Below are 21,003 nucleotides of genomic sequence, written 5' to 3'. Positions count from 1 at the left end.
GCTGTTGATTGTGACCTATTGAATGTTGTTCCACTCGTCTTCAATAGATGTCCGAAGTTGCTGGATATTGGCGGGAACTGGAACACGCTGTCGTACACGTTGATCCAGAGCATCCCAAACATGCTCAATGGGTGACATGTCTGGTGAGTATGCAGGCCATGGGAAAACTGGGACATTTTCAGCTTCCAGGAATTGTGAACAGATCCTTGCGTCATGAGGTGATGGCGCGGGATGAACGGCACGGCAATCGGCCTCAGGATCTCGTGACGGTATCTCTGTGCATTCAAATTGCTACTGATAAAACGCAATTGTGTTTGTTTTCCGTAGCTTATGCCTGCCCATTCCATAAACCCACTGCCACCATGGGGCACTGTTCACAACGTTGACATTAGCAAACCGCTTGCCCACACGACGCCATACACACTGTCTGCCATCTGCCCGGCACAGCTGAAACTGGGATTCATCCATGAAGAGCACACTTCTCCAGGCCATCGAAGGTGACCATTTTCCCACTGAAGTCGGTTACGACGCCGAACTTCAGTCAGGTCAGGTGCCTGGTGAGGACAACGAGCACGTGGAAGAGCTTCCCTGAGACGGTTTCTGACAGTTTGTGCAGAAATTATTCAGTTGACACCCACAATTTCATCAGCTGTCCAGGTGGCTGGTCTCAGACGATCCCGCAGGTGAAGAAGACGGATGGGGAGATCCTGGGCTGGCGTGGTTACACATGGTCTGCGGTTGTGAGGCCAGTTGGATGTACTGCCAAATTTTCTAAAACAATATTGGAGGCGGCTTATGGTCGAGAAATGAACATTCAATTCTCTGGCAACAGCTCTAGTGCACATTCCCGCTGTCAGGAATGTCCCCCATTAAAATTTGAGACATATGTGGCATTATGTTGTGTGACAAAACGGCACATTTTAGAGTGGCCTTTTATTGTCCCCAACACAAGGTGCACCTGTGTAATGATCATGCTGTTTAATCAGCTTCTAAAATATGCCACACCTGTCAGGTGGATGGATTATCTTGGCAAAGGAGAAATGCTCACTAACAGTGACTCTTTTTGTGCGTATGGAACATTCATGGGATCTTTTATTTCAGTTCATGAAACATAACACCAACACTTTCCATGTTGAGTTAATATTTTTGTTCAGTGTACTTCCACTCTGGCCCTTTGAAACCATATCAAAGTAATTGACCGCTCTGCTGGCCAACCAAGCATTATCCCTGGATGTCCATCAAAAACTAGTAACCTTTGCTGCCCTTTCCTAACAATAAGCCTGTCTCTCTCCACAGCCAACATTGTGTGGCGATCAATCAATCCAAAGAGGAAGTTCTCTATTTGGTCCCTCAAAACGTTGGTGTTCGTATGTGTCCTGAGCACCCTATGTCATCACCTCACTCTGAGACTCATGCCGTGCATTGTGGGAGTTGTGCCGACTTCCTGCCAATGTAGGGTTGAAACAGGCAGGATGGCAGGCAGGGTGATATGCCCAGAGGAAGTCTGGGTAATCTCCTGTGGGCCATTGTCCCGAGGGAAGTGGTGATGATGGGACCAGAGCGGGACAGGAATGCTTTAAAACGAGGGACAAAGCAGCCTGGTCTCATAGACGAAACGTACCATAGTAAACAAAAAATCTTGAACACTCAATTTAGTATATGTTACGTTTTATATAGTTTCATAAGACAGATAGTTACTTAAGGTAAAAACAAAAGGAGGGTGGTTGGTCGGGGTGGATAAGGTGAACAAGGTTTGCTTGTTCGAATCTCATCATGGACTAATTTAGCATTTTAGCCAATTAGCAACTTTGCAACTACTTATTACAGTTTAGCTACTTTAACTTCTTGACGCCAGGGGTCAGATTTTTTTATTTTTATATATATATATATATATATATATATATATATATATATATATATATATATATATATATATATATATATATATATTTTTAATAACGTTCCCAAGGTAAACAGACTATTTCTCAGGTCCAGATCGTAGAATATGCATATAATTTACAGATTAGGATAGAAAACACTCCAAAGTTTCCAAAACTGTCAAAATATTGTCTGTGAGTATAACAAAACTGATTTTGCAGGCGAAAACCTGAGGAAATCTAACCCGGAAGTGATTATTATTATTATTATTTTTTTTAACTGTGTTTCATTTCCCGTCTTTCTTCCATTTAAAGGGGTATCAACCAGATTCCTTTTCCAATGGCGTCCTCAGGCTGTGAGCAGGCTTTAGACATAGTTTCAGGCTTTTATTTTGAAAAATGATTTTTCAAAACTAGTCAGGTGTCCTTTGATTAGTTCCTGCGCGCGAGAGGGGTAGCTCTCCATTTTCTTTCTCTCTTTTATTGAATAGGTTACGGTCCGGTTGAAATATTATCGATTATGTATGTTAAAAACAACCTGAGGATTGATTATAAAAAACATTTGACATGTTTCTACGAACATTACGGATACTTTTTGGAATTTTCGTCAAACGGAACGCGGCTGTAGTTTTCTGAACATAACACGCAACCCAAATGGCGTTTTTTTGTTATAAAAGTAATATTTATCGAACAAAAATAACATTTATTGTGTAACTGGGAGTCTCGTGAGTGCAAACATCCGAAGATTATCAAAGGTAAGCGATTAATTTGATTGCTTTTCTGACTTTCGTGACCTTGCTAATTTGGGGCTAGCTGTTCTAGCATTGATTGATACACTCACAAAAGCTTGGATCGATTTCGCTGTAAAGCATATTTTATAAATCTGACATGATAGGTGGGCTAACAACAAGCTACGCCGTGTTTTGGTATATTTCACTTGTGATTGCATGATTATAAATATTTTTTGTAATATTTTTGAATCTGATACGTTTGGGAATTTTCTTCTGCCTTTCAGGACCGGAACGGGGCTGTGGTTTTCTGAACATAACGCACAACCCAAATGGCGTTTTTTTGTTATAAAAGTAATATTTATCGAACAAAAATAACATTTATTGTGTAACTGGGAGTCTCGTGAGTGCAAACATCCGAAGATTATCAAAGGTAAGCGATTAATTTGATTGCTTTTCTGACTTTTTGGAAAATGATCCCGCTAAAGGGATCCGTAGCGCAGAGAGGTTAACAACTACTTAGCATGTTAGCTAACCCTTCCCCTAAACGTAACCCTTTAACCTGACTCTTAACATTAACCCTAACCTTAACCCCTAGCCTAGCTAATGTTAGCCACAAGAAATAGTAATTCGTAAAATATCATATCTATTTCAAATCGTAAGATATTGTAAGAATGCAAATTCGTAACATACTTAACATAATTCGTAACATATCATACGAAATAGATAATGGACATCCACAAATTAATACATACCATACCAAACGTAACATATCATACTAATTTGAGTCTCCCGTTTACTGTTACATCTAGGTTGGGGAAAGCAATGGAGGGAGTGAGGAGAAAGCCTGTCTATCTGTTTGTCAGCAATAGCACAAGTCAATGGTGGACAGGATGGTACTTTTTCTTCAGAGAGGAAATGGCAAGCAAGGGGTCACTGATACTTGAAATGGGTAGCGGTGGGGGGGAGAACATGCCAGGGAAGCAACCAAGATTCCCTTTCAATGAAGAAGCTCTAGGGGGTATGGCGTGGGACAAGGGCAGGGGTGAGGGAGAAAGCTCTGGGGTAAAATGAGCTCCAAAGAGGGGCTTTAGGGTAGAGAGAATATGGTGCGGTGAGAACCTAAGAGGGGAGAGAGAAAATATACACCAAGGGGCCTCCCTCCCTCCCTCTCGAGAGAATGTCATTCGTCTGGTTCCTATCAGTCCCAGTCCCAGCTTAAATTCCTACAGTACAACACGCAGGGAGATGGGAGCAGACATACTACGTCTGGTATGTGGTTCCTCGGTTGCACGTGAACAGACCAACTCCACGGACCAACTCCATAGAATTTTTACCATAGGACTGTATGGGGAGTGGGGACTCTCAACTGAACTTCCCTCCCAGTCCCCATAGCCATTCCTCTGTCCAGCCTTCACTACTAAATCACTCCCCCCCCCCCCCCCCCACCCCAACGCAAACAGTGCTGTTACGTCACTGGTCCCTGGGACAGAGAGATGTCTTTTAAAGGACTGTCACAGTAAATACAACTGTCATAGTGATGAACAACACAGGACTCGTTTGGGTGTTTAATGACTGGCTCGTGACGTCCTGGGAGGTGGCAGGTCCCAGTGAGTAAGAAGTACAACACACATACTCCAGGAATTCAGGGGGAGGGGGAACAGGAACCTATGAACAGTACCCCACCCATACCCCCATCCCGTCCTACTCTCTAGCCTGTTGTAATCGACCCGTCTCCCCTTATCTCTCCCCCCGTCTCCCTCCCCTCCAGCTGACACAATGGGAGGAAGGAAGCCTGGAGGGCCGTAGAATGGGGCCTGAGGACTGGGGAAACACGAGGCAGAGCCGGTGCTGGCCTTACTTCAGCCACAAGGGGCTGTGACAGAGGGGAGGGAGTTAGACTTGAGTCACTCTGCGTGACTCAAACCATGGAGAAAGCGTGTGTTTTTTTTGGTTATGTGTCAGTCGCAAGAGACACGGGGCAGTGACTGGGCCGAGGGCTGACTGTAAGGTCTCCTCCACCGTCCCTAACTCCTATGCATAACTCCTGTCTAAGAGCCCAGTCAGTCCCCATGGGCAAGGTCTCTGGCCCTCAGCGGGTGTGCAGTCAGATGTTGTCACGAGCTGCTGTCTGGAGACGCTTATCCCCTCACAGCATCATTAGCTCTGGACATGCTGCAAGGATAAACATGACTCATGACCCACATATGTGTGTGTTTGTACGTGTGTGTGTGTGTGTGTGTGTGCGTGTTGACAGTCTAACGCAGATTCACTGCATTGCACGTTATTCGGCACACATGTAAAGGGAAGTGGGGTTTGGGAACTGTGGTCTTACTTTCTCTCTGTCTCTGGAGTGGACACCTCACTGCTGAAGCCAAGGGACTCCTGTGGACAGAGGAGGTACTGCACTTAGCAATGGTATTCAGCCATATAGATGTAGATGTACATAGATGTACCACTCAGATAACCATAATCCAAGGTCTTAATCAATATGGATTAAATAACATTGATGTAACACAGCATGTAACTCTGATGTAAGCTAGCTAGCTAACTCACATACTAGACTATATATATATATATATATATTATGTGATTCTGATGTCGTGATACAGGTATAAATGTGGTGTGACCAAGGCAAGAGGATTCTTGGCTTACTTGGATCTCTGAGCGAAGCTGCAGGGAGGTGGAGCTTGTGTCAGCGTTCTCCTGTAAGAGAGAGCAGAGACGAGACAACAAGTTAGTGCGAGGTTATCATCATTGGCCAATGAAGGGACGTGTGTCGCTTAGGTAGAGAAAATAAATTGCCGTATCACATCCGGGAGGGTGTAACAACAGCCACGGGCGTCGACTGTGAGGTTGAACTCACACGGACTCCGCCCTGATAGGAGAGAGAGAGAGAGAGGAGTAGAGAACAGAGCAGTGTTTACATGTATACCGCCACACGTGCATACATACACCAGCCCATCCGTGCACGCGCTATTATTGGCGCGTGAAAACAAAGCCACATAAACCTGCCAGACTTGAGTCAAGATCCAGAACATGACTGGAGTGTTCGAGTTAGGTGCTATAGGAATCCTACCTATCCAAATACACAACAGACGACTGGAATTACTGACCGGACTACAAATAGCAAAATGACGACATACTGTATAACAACACCCTAACTCCACCCTCGTACGATACGCGGTGACGTACGTCACTCAGGGAACACCGCAAGTTCGTGAACCACCTTGAAGTGCTTTGAAGACGTATTCAGAGGCGTATGCATGACCATCACGGACTGAAGCATTCAGCCTACGCATCGCCGTAGCGGCGAGAGGAAGGGTGAGATTGAAGCTAATTATGGTTATTGAGACGCAGATACATTTTGCACAGGAGAGAGAGGAGTGTGAGCATGACAGATGGATCAACGGCCCATCCAAAGTTCAGTGAAAACAGTGGGGGGGGGAAAAACCCAGACAGATCTGTGTCACCTCTCTGGACCCATAGATGTCGTGAGCTGTTCTGCTGCGTTTGTGGGTATGTGGGTGTGTGGGTTTGTGGGTGTGTGTTTTGGAGCAATTATCTGTCAGAGAGGGATAGTAAAGTAGCTTATGGCTACAGCATCTGTTGTTGTTAAGGCCTATCCAGAGCAAGAAAGCGAGAGAGATTAAGAGAGAGAGAGAGAGAGAGAGAGAGAGAGAGAGACCACCAGGTTCCTATTCTGATTCTCTGTATCACTGTACTTTGGTCAGGAGCACTTTCTCAATTACACTTCTGGTTGCCCGAACATTTCGGTTCTCCCCCTATCATTTCGGTTCTCCCCCTATTTGCACGGGGCTAGTATTACTAGAGAATGTTGGTTATGTAATTATTACCCCAGAATGTCCATTATTCCAGAGAACGATTCGGACGGGTTCCGTTTTTTCCCCAAACTACCCTCTGTATTTCTAACTGTTTCCCCCCAATAATTTGACAGTTATGACAGAAGACTGGAGGTTTCTTTCTAGGCGTGAATATACTGTATTTCAAGTCCGGGCGAGAATAGGGCTATACAGATACCTCGAGCTAAACATTGTACTTGCACTTGAGATGCGTTTTAAGGCTAAGGATGGGGAAGTTAACTTGTCATTTACAAACATTTAGATCAGTTGTATGCTGCCTTGCGATCTATTAACAGGAAGAGTTGCATTAAATAGATGCAATATTTTTTACTGATGCATTTGGCAATATCCAATCCATACGCACAAAACGTTTGAACAAAAGCGTTCACTGTGAAAGTTGATACATGTAGGACATTCATATATAACTTTTGCGCAGTACTTCGTTCAATTTATCGAATTAGTTATTGTTTTCTTGCTCAAACCGCGAGCAACACCCGTGAAACTCAGACATTTCTCTCAAAACACAGGGATGTCGACTGGTATCATCAGAGGACCTTGGAGTTCACCAAAAAACTGTTGGTTATTCTGGCTGGAATTGTTACTCTCCTGCCATGTAAAAATTACTCCCATGGCAGATTCCAACGGGACTAAAGTCGTGGCAAAATGGCTTAAGGGCAACAAAGTCAAGGTATTGGAGTGGCCATCACAAAGCCCTGACCTCAATCCTATAGAACATTCATGGGCAGCACTGAAAAAGCGTGTGCGAGCAAGGAGGCCTTCAAAACTGACTCAGTTACACCAGCTCTGTCAGGAGGAATGGGCCAAAATTCACCCAACTTATTGTGGGAAGCTTGTAGAAGGCAGCCCGCAATGTTTGACCCAAGTTAAACAATTTAAAGGCAATGCTACCAAATTCTAATTGAGTGTATGTAAACTTCTGACCCACTGGGAATGTGATGAAAGAAATAAAAGCTGAAATAAATCCTTCTCTCTACTATTATTCTGACATTTCACATTCTAAAAAATAAAGTGGTGATCCTAACTGACCTAAGACAGGGAATTTTTACTTGGATTAAATATCAGGAATTGTGGAAAAACTGAGTTGAAATGTATTTGGCTAAGGTGTACGTAAACTTCCGACTGCAACTGTAGGCACGGGATGCGCATGGTAAACATTGTCCAACGAAATGCTTACTTGCAGCTTCCTTCTCTACAATCCAACAACGATAAGAAATAGTAACACCACTTTTTACTTTAAGAATACGAACATAAAGTAAATGGCAGTAGAACAGAATAAATATTTTATCATAAGTACAATACAGGAAGACACAATTTGTAGTACATTATTTGCATTGGGGAGGGGGGTGGGTGGCAAGTGTATAAATTGAGCGGTATAGTAAGAGTCTGGTAGCAGCAGGTGTGATGTGGTCTAAGGTGAGGAGAACCAGAGCAGGTGGTCAGTCCAGTTCAAGTGTTCAGCAGTCTGATGGCTTGTAGATAGAAACCGTCTCTGAGCCAGATGAGCAAGCCTAGGACAGGGGGTGAGTGAAACCGTTCCTCCTGCTCTGATACGGTCTGCGGTAACGGTAACGGAGAGAACAGCTCATGGTTGGGGGTGTGTGGGGTCCTTGAAGAGGCTGCGTAGACGTTTCGAGTAGATGGTCCTGTATTGGTGGAAGCACGGTCCCAGTGATGTACTGGGCCGTCTTCACCACCCGCTGGAGGGCCTTGAGGTGGTGAACGGAGCAAATCCCGTACCAGGCCACGATGCAACGTGTCAGGACACCCTCGATGGTGCAGCGGTAGTATTTGGAGAGGACATGGGACGGCATGACAAATTTCTTCCGCCGCCTTAGGAAGAAGAGACGCTGTTGCGCCCTCTTGACAAGACTGGTGGTGTTGTTGGTCCATGACAAGTCCTCTGTGATGTGGATGTCGAGGAACATAAAACTCGTGACTATCTCTACTACAGTCCCATTGATGTGGAGCGGGGCATGTTCCCTCCTTCTCTTTCTGAAGTCATTAATCAATGAACAGAGTCCTGTGATATTCCTGAAATCGGATGACTCAATCCCTTTCCCCCTCTCCATAGGACTAACAGGGCTTGACAGTGTAACCATGGAGATTTGCCTTCAATGTCGTGCTGAGCCGTGATTACTCTTACTGGGGTTAGGATGCGGATTTGGTTTGGGGTTTTGGGTGTTTGTTTTTCTTGTAATGACTAAGGGACAGATTATCTACAATGAGTACTGAGTATTCTGTTGTGGCACGTGTGGGAAATCCACAAAGCTACTCAGGAAGTGGTATGTGGAATGTACAGTGGCAGCCAATCGGAGAGGTTAAGCTTAGGGTGGATTCATCATTTCCACCAAATGAGAGATAGCTAGATAACGCGACTAGAGAAGTAAGACTCACACTTCCTTCAGGGAGGATACAGGAAATAAAGGGGGATTCTGCGTATACTTCCTGATCAGTCATAACACCACACCCAGATGAGCAGGCCTTGGACAGAGGATGAGTGAAACTGTTCCTAGATCAGCACCTGGACTACATCATTTCCCAGAAGTCATCAGGGAGGAGGAAATTACATCAGGAGGATTGACAGTGTCTGTTTCTCAATGTCCTTTTCCTCTGCTGAAAACATATGGAGAGATTACAATTGGAGGAAGTGTGACAGAGAGAATTGTCTGTCTTTCTGTCCCTGTCAGTACTTTTCCTTATTTCCTAAATACATTTACATTGAGTGTACAACACATTAGACTTGACCGGATGAATCCAGGTGAAAGCTATGATCCCTTATTGATGTCACCTGTTAAATCCACTTCAATCAGTGTAGATGAAAGGGGGGGGGGAGACAGTTTAAATAAGGATTTTTAAAGCCTTGAGACAATTGAGACATGGATTGTGTATGTGTGCCATTCAGAGGGTGAATGAGCAAGACAAAAGATTTAAGTGCCTTTGAACGGGGTATGGTAGTAGGTGCCAGGCGCACCGGTTTGAGTGTGTGAAGAACTGCAACGCTGCTGGGTTTTTCACGCTCAACAGTTTCCTACGTATGTCAAGAATGGTCCACCGCCCAAAGGACATCCAGCCAACTTGACACAGCTGTGGGAAGCATTGCAGTCAACATGGGCCTTTTGACACCTTGTAGAGTCCATGCCCAGATTAATTGAGGCTGTTCTGAGGGCAGAAAGGGTGCAACTCAATATTAGGAAGGTGTTCCTAATGTTTTGTTCACTCTGTGTAAAGTGAGTGTGCTTTTTAGAAAGTTATTCAGAGGTGATATAAGCCAGCTATAAACCTTCCTAGCCCGAGGGCAGTGTAAGTACAGCTGAAGTGCTATGAAAGTACATGGCTTAGCCTTCGGACCCTACACTTACTGTATATCACTATGGTTACTTCACCAGGGGCCAGTCATCCTGGCTTTCATCTAGCACAGTTTCTGTCTGTCCCCTAGCCTCTCTGGTATTGCGCTCAGGGAACTTGTGGTAGGTGTCCGGGAAGTTTCTCCCTCTGTAAATCAAGGAGTTGGTAAGAGCTGGCAAACAGAGTGAACAGAATGTTCATCCAAGAGAATAAGGGGATTCACATAAATCAAGGGAGCAGGGAGCACCGAGCCAAGGACATACAACTCGAGTTACTCTGACTTAAGGGGACCTGTAGGCCTTCTGTCCCTGTGGCACTACACAGTCCTATGCATGCAGTGCCTGTGCTGTTTGAGATGAGTCACTTTGAATGGAGAGGAATACATCTGTGAGGCAAGCAGAACCTTGGCGGCCTGTCGTCACAGACTCAGACACACACTCGGTGGGGTTTGGTGTTTTCTTGCTATCTGATTGTCTTTGATGCCCACTCCACTGTGACGGGTGTCAGGTGATATGGCCGTCTCAGCCGCATTGGTGTATGGGCACTGTGCCCGCTGACTACACAGACGTATAGCTCCGCGTCATCTCAGCGCCATCCTGGCACACACACACACACACACACATGCATAAGCACAAACACACAAAATGAACACACGCAAACGTGTGCACGGCGCCTCCGCTTCCAGCTCTCCTCCAAAAAAAACAGATAGAGCCCCACAGAGACAGGAGCACAAAGCACCCCTCAGTTCCTTCTCCTCCTTCTCCAAGATGCAGGCACAGACAGACAGAGAGAGAGAGAGAGAGAGAGAGAGAGAGAGAGAGAGAGAGAGAGAGAGAGAGAGAGAGAGAGAGAGAGAGAGAGAGAGAGAGAGAGAGAGAGAGAGAGAGAGAGAGAGAGAGAGAGAGAGAGAGAGAGAGAGAGAGAGAGAGAGAATGAGCGAGAGAGAGAAGGAGGGAGGGGGATCCAATCGAAAACAAACAAACAAACCCACATCCCCTCTCACTGTCAACAATGAGCCGTGGCGTTAACTCCGGACGCTCCTGAGACGCAAAACAAAACTCCTGGAAAAGGCACACAAGTCAACAACTGTTTTCCTGCCTTGTGCATATCAAATATGAGACGTGGTGGAGTAGTGGCATAGATTTGAGCGAGCAAGAATATCGAGGGTTCAGCAGGGAGTTGGAGCCAGAGAAGTTGACACGCTACGTTTCAGAGAAAGGACAGCAAACAAATAGAACCGTGTCTGTGTGTTTGTGTCGGGCTCTGAAGTTTGTGTTTCAAACGTGTTTTAGCGTAAAGCAATAGGATCACGTTTGCAAGATGAACTGGTGTTCACTGAAGTGTAGATCTCACTTACACACACTCCCGGGCGGGGGAGAATTCTCCTTCATTTGAAACTCTGAAAACGGTCAGCATCGGCCGTGTGTGTCTACCTGATTGTTTACACGCGACTGTATTGAATAAAAGAGAAAGAGAGGGAGAGAGAGAGAGAGATAAAGAAAGAGAGAGAGCACAGGGGACTGTAGCTAATGAGGATCACGATGTCTACCCTGACAACAGAAGCCGGATTATCTGACAAGACTAAACCTGGAACACACACACTTCTAAACCATGGTCAGCAGCCTTCAAAGACAGCGCAAAAAAAAATACAAATAAATACACTTTTCAAAGGGCACAGAAACTAAAACTCAATCTGCTCTGCTACCGTAGACCCAAACGTATAACGGGAAGGGAAGTGGTGAGAATGAGACACAAGAGCTATGTTCCATCCACCATACATACGTCCAATCCATGCTCGAGAGCATGCAAACTAACGAAGACAATCCCAGTACAATGCAGACCATATGTAAGAGCCACCACAGCCTGCTTCGGAAGCACAGTGATGCCTGCTATGTGGGTAGTTAGACCAGCAGGTCCAGACCAGGGGGCCCAGGTCAGACCAGGTGAGTGACGGGGCATTTCCTGGAGGAAGACGTGGGAGCACCGGGGCCAGCTGGGGAGCCTGGCACCAGCCCCGACCGAGAGAGACCGTTGGTTAATAAGACTGGGGAGAGACAGGCCTGCTTAACCAGCTGATCCTGAAAACATCACTGATAAACACATGGTTGTGATGGTCATGGACACACACACGGACACTCAATCACAGATACTGCGGAAAGACACACACGCAACTGAAATACACAGGCAAGCCACAGTCCATCTACAGGAAAACGGTCCACAACCTCACACACACAGACTATATCATGACTATTGTGAGCCTCTGTCCGCTCCCCTTCTGAGATGTGTGTATTCGTGTGTGTGTTTACGTGTGTGTGTATTGTCGCTATGTTGGTATTCTCAGAAAAAAACATTGTTATTAGAAATACCAGCCAGTGTCATAATCCAGCACTCGCTAATATAGTTAATACAAAATGCACACTTTATCGGTCTATAAATATCCCAATTGCTGAGCAGCTAAGCCAAGAGTGAGTCAAACAACACAGCCACACCAAACATCTGTAGACAAACCTCTCCTGATATGATAGTGTAGCTACAATTCCAAACACTTTTCTGTTCAAAAGACGTGCAAAACATCGACGTGTTTCCTTTCCCGCTGGGCGCTTATTGTGCCTGGAAGATAATAGGCTACGTAATAAAGAACTTTTAGAAAGTAGGGAAGCGAGACCAAACCCCAGTCGGGTTGTCTCCTATGGTAGCACGTCTTTTAGAGGAATGAGCTGAATTCTCTTCACCCGTTCTTTTCACCCAGGTTATTTTGGGTTAAAAACACTCCAGGCCACTCTTAAACGTCTAAAACCAGATAGAAAGTATGTAGAAATTACAATGGTCCTATATGTTTTCAAAAAGCTGCCCTTAATCTGGCCCGCTAATTTCTTCAGACAAACAAATCGGTCCCGAAACATTTTCGAAATCCTGATGTGGCCCTGGAGTCAAAAAGTTTGCCCACCCCTGCCATAAAAGGTTCCTATCTCCAGTATCTACCAACCCTTTCCACAGTGTCTTTCTGTGGATACTTCAGCATAAAACACCACCGCGACCATCCAGCACGAAGCGGATCTAAGATGGTACCATAGACACACACATCCAACACTGATTACAGGGCTAGAGTTGATGTACTTAGAATCAAATCAAACTTTATTTGTCACATGCGCCGAATACAACCTTACTGTGAAATGCTAACTTACAAGCCCTTAACCAACAATGCAGTTAAAGAAAGAGTTAAGAAAATATTTACCAAATAAACTAAAGTAAAAAATAATAAAAAAGTAACACATTAAAATAACAATAACGAGGCTATATACAGGGGGTACCGGTACCGAGTTAATGTGCAGGGGTACAGGTTAGAGATAATTTGTACATGTAGGTAGGGGTGAAGTGACTATGCATAGATAATAAACAGCGAGTAGCAGCAGTGTAAAAAACAAAGGGGGGGGGGGGGTCAATGTAAATAATCCGATGGCCATTTGATTAACTGTTCAGCAGTCTTATAGCTTGGGGGTAGAAGCTGTTAAGGAGCCTTTTGGATATAGACTTGGCGCTCCGGTACCGTTTGCCGTGCGGTAGCAGAGAAAACAGTCTATGACTTGGGTGACTGGAGTCTCTGACAATTTTTGGGGCTTTCCTCTGACACCGCCTAGTATATAGGTCCTGGGTGGCCCCAGTGATGTTTTGGGCCGTACGCACTACCCTCTATAGCGCCTTAAGGTCAGATGTCGAGCAATTACCATACCAGGCGGTGATGCAACCAGTCAGGATGCTCTCGATGGTGCAGCTGTATAACTTTTGGAGGATCTGGGGACCCAAATCTTTTCAGTCTCTTGAGGGGGAAAAGGTGTTGTCGTGCCCTCTTCACGACTGTCTTGGTGTGTTTGGACCATGATAGTTTGTTGGTGATGTGGACACCAAGAAACTTGAAACTCTCGACGCGCTTCCCTACAGCCCTGTCGTTGTTAATGGGGGTCTGTTCGGCCCGCCTTTTCCTGTAGTCAAAGATCAGCTCCTTTGTCTTGCTCACATTGAGGGAGAGGATCAGCGTAGCAGACATGTTGTTGCCTACCCTTACCACCTGGGGGCAGCCCGTCAGGAAGTCCAGGATCCAGTTGCAGAGGGAGGTGTTTAGTCCCAGGGTCCTTAGCTTAGTAATGAGCTTTGTGGGCACGATGGTGTTGAACGCTGAGCTGAAGTCAATTAGCAGAATTCTCACATAGGTGTCCCTTTTGTCCAGGTGGGAAGGGCCGTGTGGAGTGTGATTGAGATTGTGTCATCTGTGGATCTGTTGGGGCGGTATGCAAATTGGAGTGGGTCTAGGGTATCTGGGAGGATGCTGTTGATGTGAGCCATGACCAGCCTTTTAAAGCACTTCTAGGCTATCGCCGTGAGTGCCACGGGGCGGTAATCATTTAGGCAGGTTACCTTCGCTTCCTTGGGCACAGGGACTATAGTGGTCTGCTTGAAACATGTAGGTATTACAGACTCGGTCAGTGAGTACACGTCCTGGTAATCCATCTGGCCCCACGGCTTTGTGAATGTTGACCTCTTTAAAGGTCTTGCTCACATCGGCCACCCAGAGCATTATCATACAGTCAACCAGAACAGCTGGTGCAGTGTTGCTTGCATCGAAGCGAGCATAAAAGGCATTTAGCTCGTCTGGTAGGCTCGCGTCACTGGGCAGCTCGTGGCTGTTAGTTTTCAAGCCCTGCCACATCCGGGCAACAGACCGGACAATAGAGAGACAAGAGTGAGACTGGGACAGAAATAGGTTTCAAAGCCGTCGACAAAAGTGTCTTTTCTATATCATGATTTGCTCGTAACAAGAAGATACCACTGTTTAATGCTCACTCTTGTTAGAATGGCACCTATTAGAATCATCAGCGGAGCTTAACCGTTCTTGGCCAAACCAATCCATTTGAATCAAGCAGGAAGAGAAAGCAGCAAAGTCAGTGGGTCTATAAGGCAGCTAGGCGACTGGGCGTGATGGGGTTAATCCATAGCCCTCCTTCTCCTCGAGGGATGTTTGCTTAACCTATTGTGTTCTGGCTGCTCATAAAGCTAACATGAAGACGGGGGACTAGCCAAGCGACGGTCAGACAGGAAGAGGGTACACTGATAGTCATCACAGAGAGAGCCTACGTCAAGAGGCTATGGGGCTGCGTTCAAGTGCCCCACTTATGAAACGCAACCGAGATCCCACTGCTGTCATCAGTGCACCAGGACAAGCCCCCGGGGTTGGGGTAAGTGTTTCACAAATCAAATGAACTCTGAGTTTTGTTTGGTTTGTGCAACACTTTTCCCCCCACCGAAAAGTTTGATGTGTTGCAAGAATGGGGGAGAAGTGAGGGAGAAAAAAAAGAAAGCAAACTGGATCTGTATCAAGTATGTGATATTGAGACATGGTGAACTCATTATGAGGCGAACAGAAAGTGAGTTGAAGGGAACAAAAAGAGAAACATGAAGCTGCTATGGTTTTGCGCCGACGACAAATACTTTACCACAGCCATAAGCGGATGCCAAAGGGTTTTTCCAGGGAGCAACTTCAGCTCTGTGGTCTCAGTCAGTAGTCTACAGACCACTACGGCCTGCAGTGGTCCAAAAACTTCTCAGACTCACATAGGGAAGTGGTCCTTAATCCTGGTCATGAAGACCCACAGCACATTAAATACATGGATTAGTCGAATCTAGTCAGGTGAGTTGGTACTGGGCTGGAACAAAAGCATGCACGCCTTGTGCGTCTCCCAGACCAGAATTGAAGAACATTGCCCTATGGCCTTTCTCACTACAGAGGAACAGTCTTCCAATGTCCACTGTCACGTTTGCTTGACCGTAAGTCTTTTTCTAGTCAGACTGTTAGGTTCAGGGAAGGTTACAGCTACAGTGACCACCGTGACCAGAGGCTAGTCCAGACCGGACAGGGAGGATCTTTGTGTGTTGCAGCAAGAGGGTGAAGAAGGGAGAGGAGGCAACATAAGAGATGAAGCAGAGAAAGACGAGCGATCCCCAATGAGTGCCAGTAGCGAGAAAAGACAAGGACAAAAGAGACGAGAATGAGAACGGAGGAGCGGAGAAGGTTTGGACAGAGAGAAGCAGCGGGGTGGTAGTCCTCTGAGAACCCCCATGCTCGTACCCTTCAGCTGTGACAGACAACCCCTCCCTGAGAGGCCATGTCCCAGCGTGGACGTCTAAATGCCAGCCCATTTACTGTCCGTATCCGCCATTTTAACATAATGACCTTATCTAACTCACTCCTATTGCTCCTCGGGGAGATCCTAGATATGGCTGGCTGGCAGCCACTGGCTGGACACACTTTATATGGCACAATAGTCCTTTCTCTTCCTCTGCCCTGTCTCCCTCTTTAGCTCTACCCCTTCTCCCTATCTCTCTCACTCTCTCTTGATTTCTTAATATTTTTGCTCCGTCTATATTTCTCTCTCTCTCTCTCTCTCTCTCTCTCTCTCTCTCTCTCTCTCTCTCTCTCTCTCTCTCTCTCTCTCTCTCTCTCTCTCTCTCTCTCTCTCTCTCTCTCTCTCTCTCTCTCTCTCTCTCTCTCTCTCTCTCTCTCTCTCTCTCTCTCTCTCTCTCTCTCTCTCTCTCTCTCTCTCTCTCTCTCTCTCTCTCTCTGCCCCTTCTCCTTCCCTCGTTCCAGTTTTCTATAGCTATTGTGCCAAGGACATTGAGACCGTCTGTGAAGGTCCAGTCTAGACGCATAACACCAGCTAGGGAGAGAGTGGAGCAACGGCAGCTGGCAAGAACACTGTCCTGAAAACACTCAATACTGACTGGAGAATGTTTGCTATTCTGTTTCAATACTGGGGGAAAATCAGCATGCATGCGCCTGGCCCGCCACAAGGACTCGCTAGAGCGCAGTGGGACAAGGACATCCCGGTCGGGCAAACCATCCCTTTACCCGGACAACACTGGGCCAATTGTGTGCCACCTCATGGGTCTCCCGGTCATGGCCGGCTGCGACACAGCCTGGGATCGAACCCGGGTCTGTACTGACCCTTAGACCGCTGCGCCACTCGGGAGGCATTGTATCCAGATGTTCAGTTTGTCATACGGTCCGTCCTTCTCTCATCCCAGGATTTACAATATTACCTGTAAAGCACCCAAGGGGGCGCTAAAAACGCAAGAAAAGCCCATTTGTCCTCTATTACAAAGACTGCTAACAATTAGCACAGACTAATAGCGGAATCATATAGACCAGGTGAGCTAAATGCTAACAAGCGAAAACGAACAAACTAATTGCAAAGACAGGCATATCCAGCTCATAAAGTTATACAAGCATAGCTAGTAGCTACCGAATGTCATTTTTGGTGAGTGGGTACATTTACACGCGAAAGTAAACAAGATAAATTGTGCAAATGAACAAAGTTGCGATGCGTGCTTTTCTGGAGAAAGAGCAGCAGGTGTAAACGGAGCAGACGGGAGAAGAGCAGAGGAGAAAAAAACGCTAGTAGGAAGCACAGGGGGGAAAAAATGGCAACTGTACAGATAAGTCACCCAGAGCTACTTGACTTATAAGATATCTGATGGCAAAAATGTAGTAGAGAATTGCATACAAGTTTAACTCATCACCTGATGTGCGCCGGCACATCAGAGACTCACCCCATAGATATGGACTCACCAGCTCCAGCTTTAGCCCATTGAGCTATTTACAAACAAGCACGTGACTGGCTCAATTGACGGTATTGAAAAATCCTCCAGTGGCTTTTTCGAAATACCCCAGTATACGGTGTATACGGTATACCTCCCAAGCATAGTTCTGAGACCATATCTTCTCTGTTCTCTCTGTTCCTCCCCCTCTTTCCTTTCCTCTTTCTTGCCAAGTTGTGCAGGGGGGGACAGACAGCTGCAGGCTCTCACATCCTCATCCTCCTCCTTTTCCTCCTCTTCCAGCTTTCTCTTTAAGAGATGCTCCGTACACTTCCCTGACCAACTCCAGGCCCCCCGGCCCCCCAGGGCCCAGTCCTGTCCCATCCCAGGATGGAACCTTCCCAACCTTCCCGATACGTGCAGTGGTGACCCACTTCACTCATCTTCTCGCACACTTGTAAACATACACATGCAAACACAAAACACACACACACACCAGGTTTTTCGTTCGGAAAATTAATTTTTAATTTTAATTGAACAGACATTTGAGAAATTGTCACGCCCTGACCTTAGAGATCCTTTTTATGTCTCTATTTTGGTTTGGTCAGGGCGTGAGTTGGGGGGGGGGCATTCTATGTCTGGTGTTCTATGTTTTATTTTCTGTGTGTTTGGCCGGGTGTGGATCTCAATCAGAGGCAGCGGTCTATCGTTGTCTCTGATTGAGAACCATACTTAGGTAGCCTTTTTCCACCTGTTTGTTGTGGGTAGTTGTTTTCTGTTTTGTGTTGTTGCACCAGACATAACGGTTTCCTTTCGTTCACTCTCTTTGTTGTTTTTGTTGTGTCAGTGTTCAGGTTATTTTATTAAATTACAATGAACACTTACCACGCTGCGTTTTAGTCACCTTCTTTCCAGGACGATCGTTACAGAAATTTACTGGACCCATATGCATTGGGCGCGTAGCCTTCTTAGACCGTCCACCCACAGTGCTCCGAATGACAGAGACAACATTGAGATGGTGGTAAAAACAGAACGTGCAAGTCGAGGATGCAACAATTTGCGCCGTTTGAAGACGCTAGAATAACTGCCCACGTTTACTTTTCCCAGCCAACAAGACGAGTAATCACTATCCTATGTCAATCTACTGTCCCCCGTAGTAGAAAAGTTGGCCTATTCTATCGGTCAGCTTGTCGAGAAAGAAATAGCTATTCCATACAGACTCTGGGACAGTTGTGGGAAGATAGATCCCAAATTCATACAACTAGCAGGCCTAGGCTACATATATATATATATATATATATATATATATATATATATATATATATATATATATATATATATATATTTTTTTTTAAGCAATGAGTCTGAAGCAACAGATCAGAACATTTATCTTAAAATGTTTATGTACTATTATTTATTCACACTATAAGCACAGCAATGTGCACAAAGCAGTAGGCTACCATTGTCAAAAGAGATGAAAATATCCATTAGAAAATGTAGAAAGAAGGGAGATGCAACAACTGGGATATATTGCTAATATGACTAGGATTGTGCCTTTGGCTACTGGACAATAAAAGAAAGTTGATTATGAAATAATTGTTCCCCGGGGGACTCCCGAGTGGCGCAGTGGTCTAAGGCACTGCATTGCAGTGCTAGCTGTGCCACGAGAGATCCTGGTTTAAGTCCAGGCTCTGTCGCAGCCGACCGCGTCCGGGAGACGCATTGCGCGGTGCACAATTGGACCAGCGTCGTCCGGGTTAGGGGAGGGTTTGGCTGGCAAGGACGTCCTTGTCTCATCGCGCTCTAGCGACTCCTGTGGTGGGCTGGGCGAATGCACGCTGACACGGTCGCCAGGTGTACGGTGTTTCTGCCGACACATTGGTGCGGCTGGCTTCCGGGTTAAGCGGACATTGTGTCAAGAAGCAGTTTGGCTTGGTTGTGTCGTGTTTCGGAGGACGCACGGCTCTCGACCTTCGAGACGGGAGTTGCAGCGATGAGACTAGACTGTAACTGCCAATTGCATAACATGAAAATTGGGGAGAAAAGGGGGTAAAATAATTTTTCCAATAATAATAATAATTGCCTCCATGGATATGGTCGGATTTTGGCTACGCTACATTGAAGCAAGGTAAGACATGCCTCAAAACACAGTGCATTTGGAAAGTATTTAGACCCCTTGACCCCACAACATATTACATTACAGCCCTATTCTAAAATTAATTAGATATTTTTTCCCTCATCAATCTACACACAATACCACATAATGACAAAACAAAAACTGTTTTTATTTTTTTAAACGTGTGCATATTTATAAAAATTGAGAAAACAGAAATATAACATTTACATAAGTATTCAGACCCTTTACTCAGTACTTTGTTGAAGCACCTGTTTCAGTCTTCCAGAGATTTGAGACTTGGATGGAGGTTCACCTTCCAGTAGGACAATGACCCTACGCATACTGCTAAAGCAACACTCGAGTGGTTTATGGGGCAACATTTAAATGTCTTGGACCTCAATCCAATTGAGAATCTGTGGTATGACTTAAAGATTGCTGTACACCAGCGGAACACATCCAACTTGAAGGAGCTGGAGCAGTTATGCAATGTAATGAAAAACCCCAAGAGACTTGCAGCTGTAATTGCTGCAAAAGGTGGATCTACAAAGTATTGACTTTGGGGTGTGAATAGTTATGCATGGTCAAGTTTTCAGTTTTTTTGTCTTATTTCTTTGTTTGTTTCACAAGAAAAAATATTTAGCATCTTCAAAGTGGTAGGCATGTTGTGTAAATCAAATGATACAAAAAAGGTTGTAAGGCAACAAAATAGGAAAAATGCCAAGGGGGGTGAATACTTTCGCAAGCCACTGTATATTTTAAAACAAATACTTTTAGACTTTTACTCAAGTAGTATTTTATTGGGTGACTTTCACTTTTACTTGAGTCATTTCCTATTAAGGTATCTTTACTTTTACTCAAGTATGACAATTGGGTACTTTTTCCACCCCTGGTAACAGGAATAAAACCAAGAAAAATAACAGTTACTATATTTCTGAGTGCTGGATTTGTTTGTTTTCTAATGTCTATAGCTATAATGTAGCTATAATTATATAGTCATTTCTATAGCCTGCTGAGCCCATATCTCCTATGTTCTCTCTGTTCCTCCTCCTCTCTTTCCTTTCCTCTTTCTTGCCAAGTTGTGCAGGGGGGGACAGACAGCTGCAGGCTCTCACATCCTCAACCTCCTCCTCCTCCTTTTCCTCCTCTTCTAGCTCTCCGTTTGAGATATCCTCTCTACACTTCTCTCCAACTGCAGGAAGTAATGTCACTGAGAACTGCACATATATATATATATATATAGGACCTTCCACTCCCACCTGGGATATGGATGCCTGATTAAGACCTAAGGGTCAAAGCGTTAAATAAATATCACCTAGGAGCATGAGCGGCAGTGTGCGGCGTTCTCCTTTCTGTTTTCCATGAGTTCGCCTTCAACTCCAGCGCCTGTGGAAAGCGCCTAGATGTGCGTATGTTCTTTAGCTTTTGTACACAATGTTTCCGCCATCGTTTCCTATGACCCGAAA

At 45.4% G+C, this 21,003-nt stretch overlaps 1 protein-coding gene across 6 annotated transcripts in view; it reads right to left on the bottom strand.

Moving 5' to 3' along the window:
- Positions 1-21,003, bottom strand: part of LOC139556658 (SAM and SH3 domain-containing protein 1-like) — a 337,727-nt gene that overhangs the window by 59,074 nt on the left and 257,650 nt on the right. For all 6 annotated transcript variants that reach the window (XM_071370880.1, XM_071370881.1, XM_071370882.1 and 3 more), the window contains exons 3-4: positions 5,261-5,311; positions 4,941-4,990 (exon numbers count right to left, since the gene is read on the bottom strand). In XM_071370880.1, the coding sequence (XP_071226981.1) occupies positions 4,941-4,990; positions 5,261-5,311 (101 nt within the window). The remainder of the gene's footprint in view (positions 1-4,940; positions 4,991-5,260; positions 5,312-21,003) is intronic.

The sequence above is a fragment of the Salvelinus alpinus genome, chromosome 27 (genome assembly GCF_045679555.1).
Source record: "Salvelinus alpinus chromosome 27, SLU_Salpinus.1, whole genome shotgun sequence".
Taxonomy (NCBI): Eukaryota; Metazoa; Chordata; class Actinopteri; order Salmoniformes; family Salmonidae; genus Salvelinus; species Salvelinus alpinus.
This window is presented reverse-complemented; position numbering and strand designations above follow the sequence as displayed.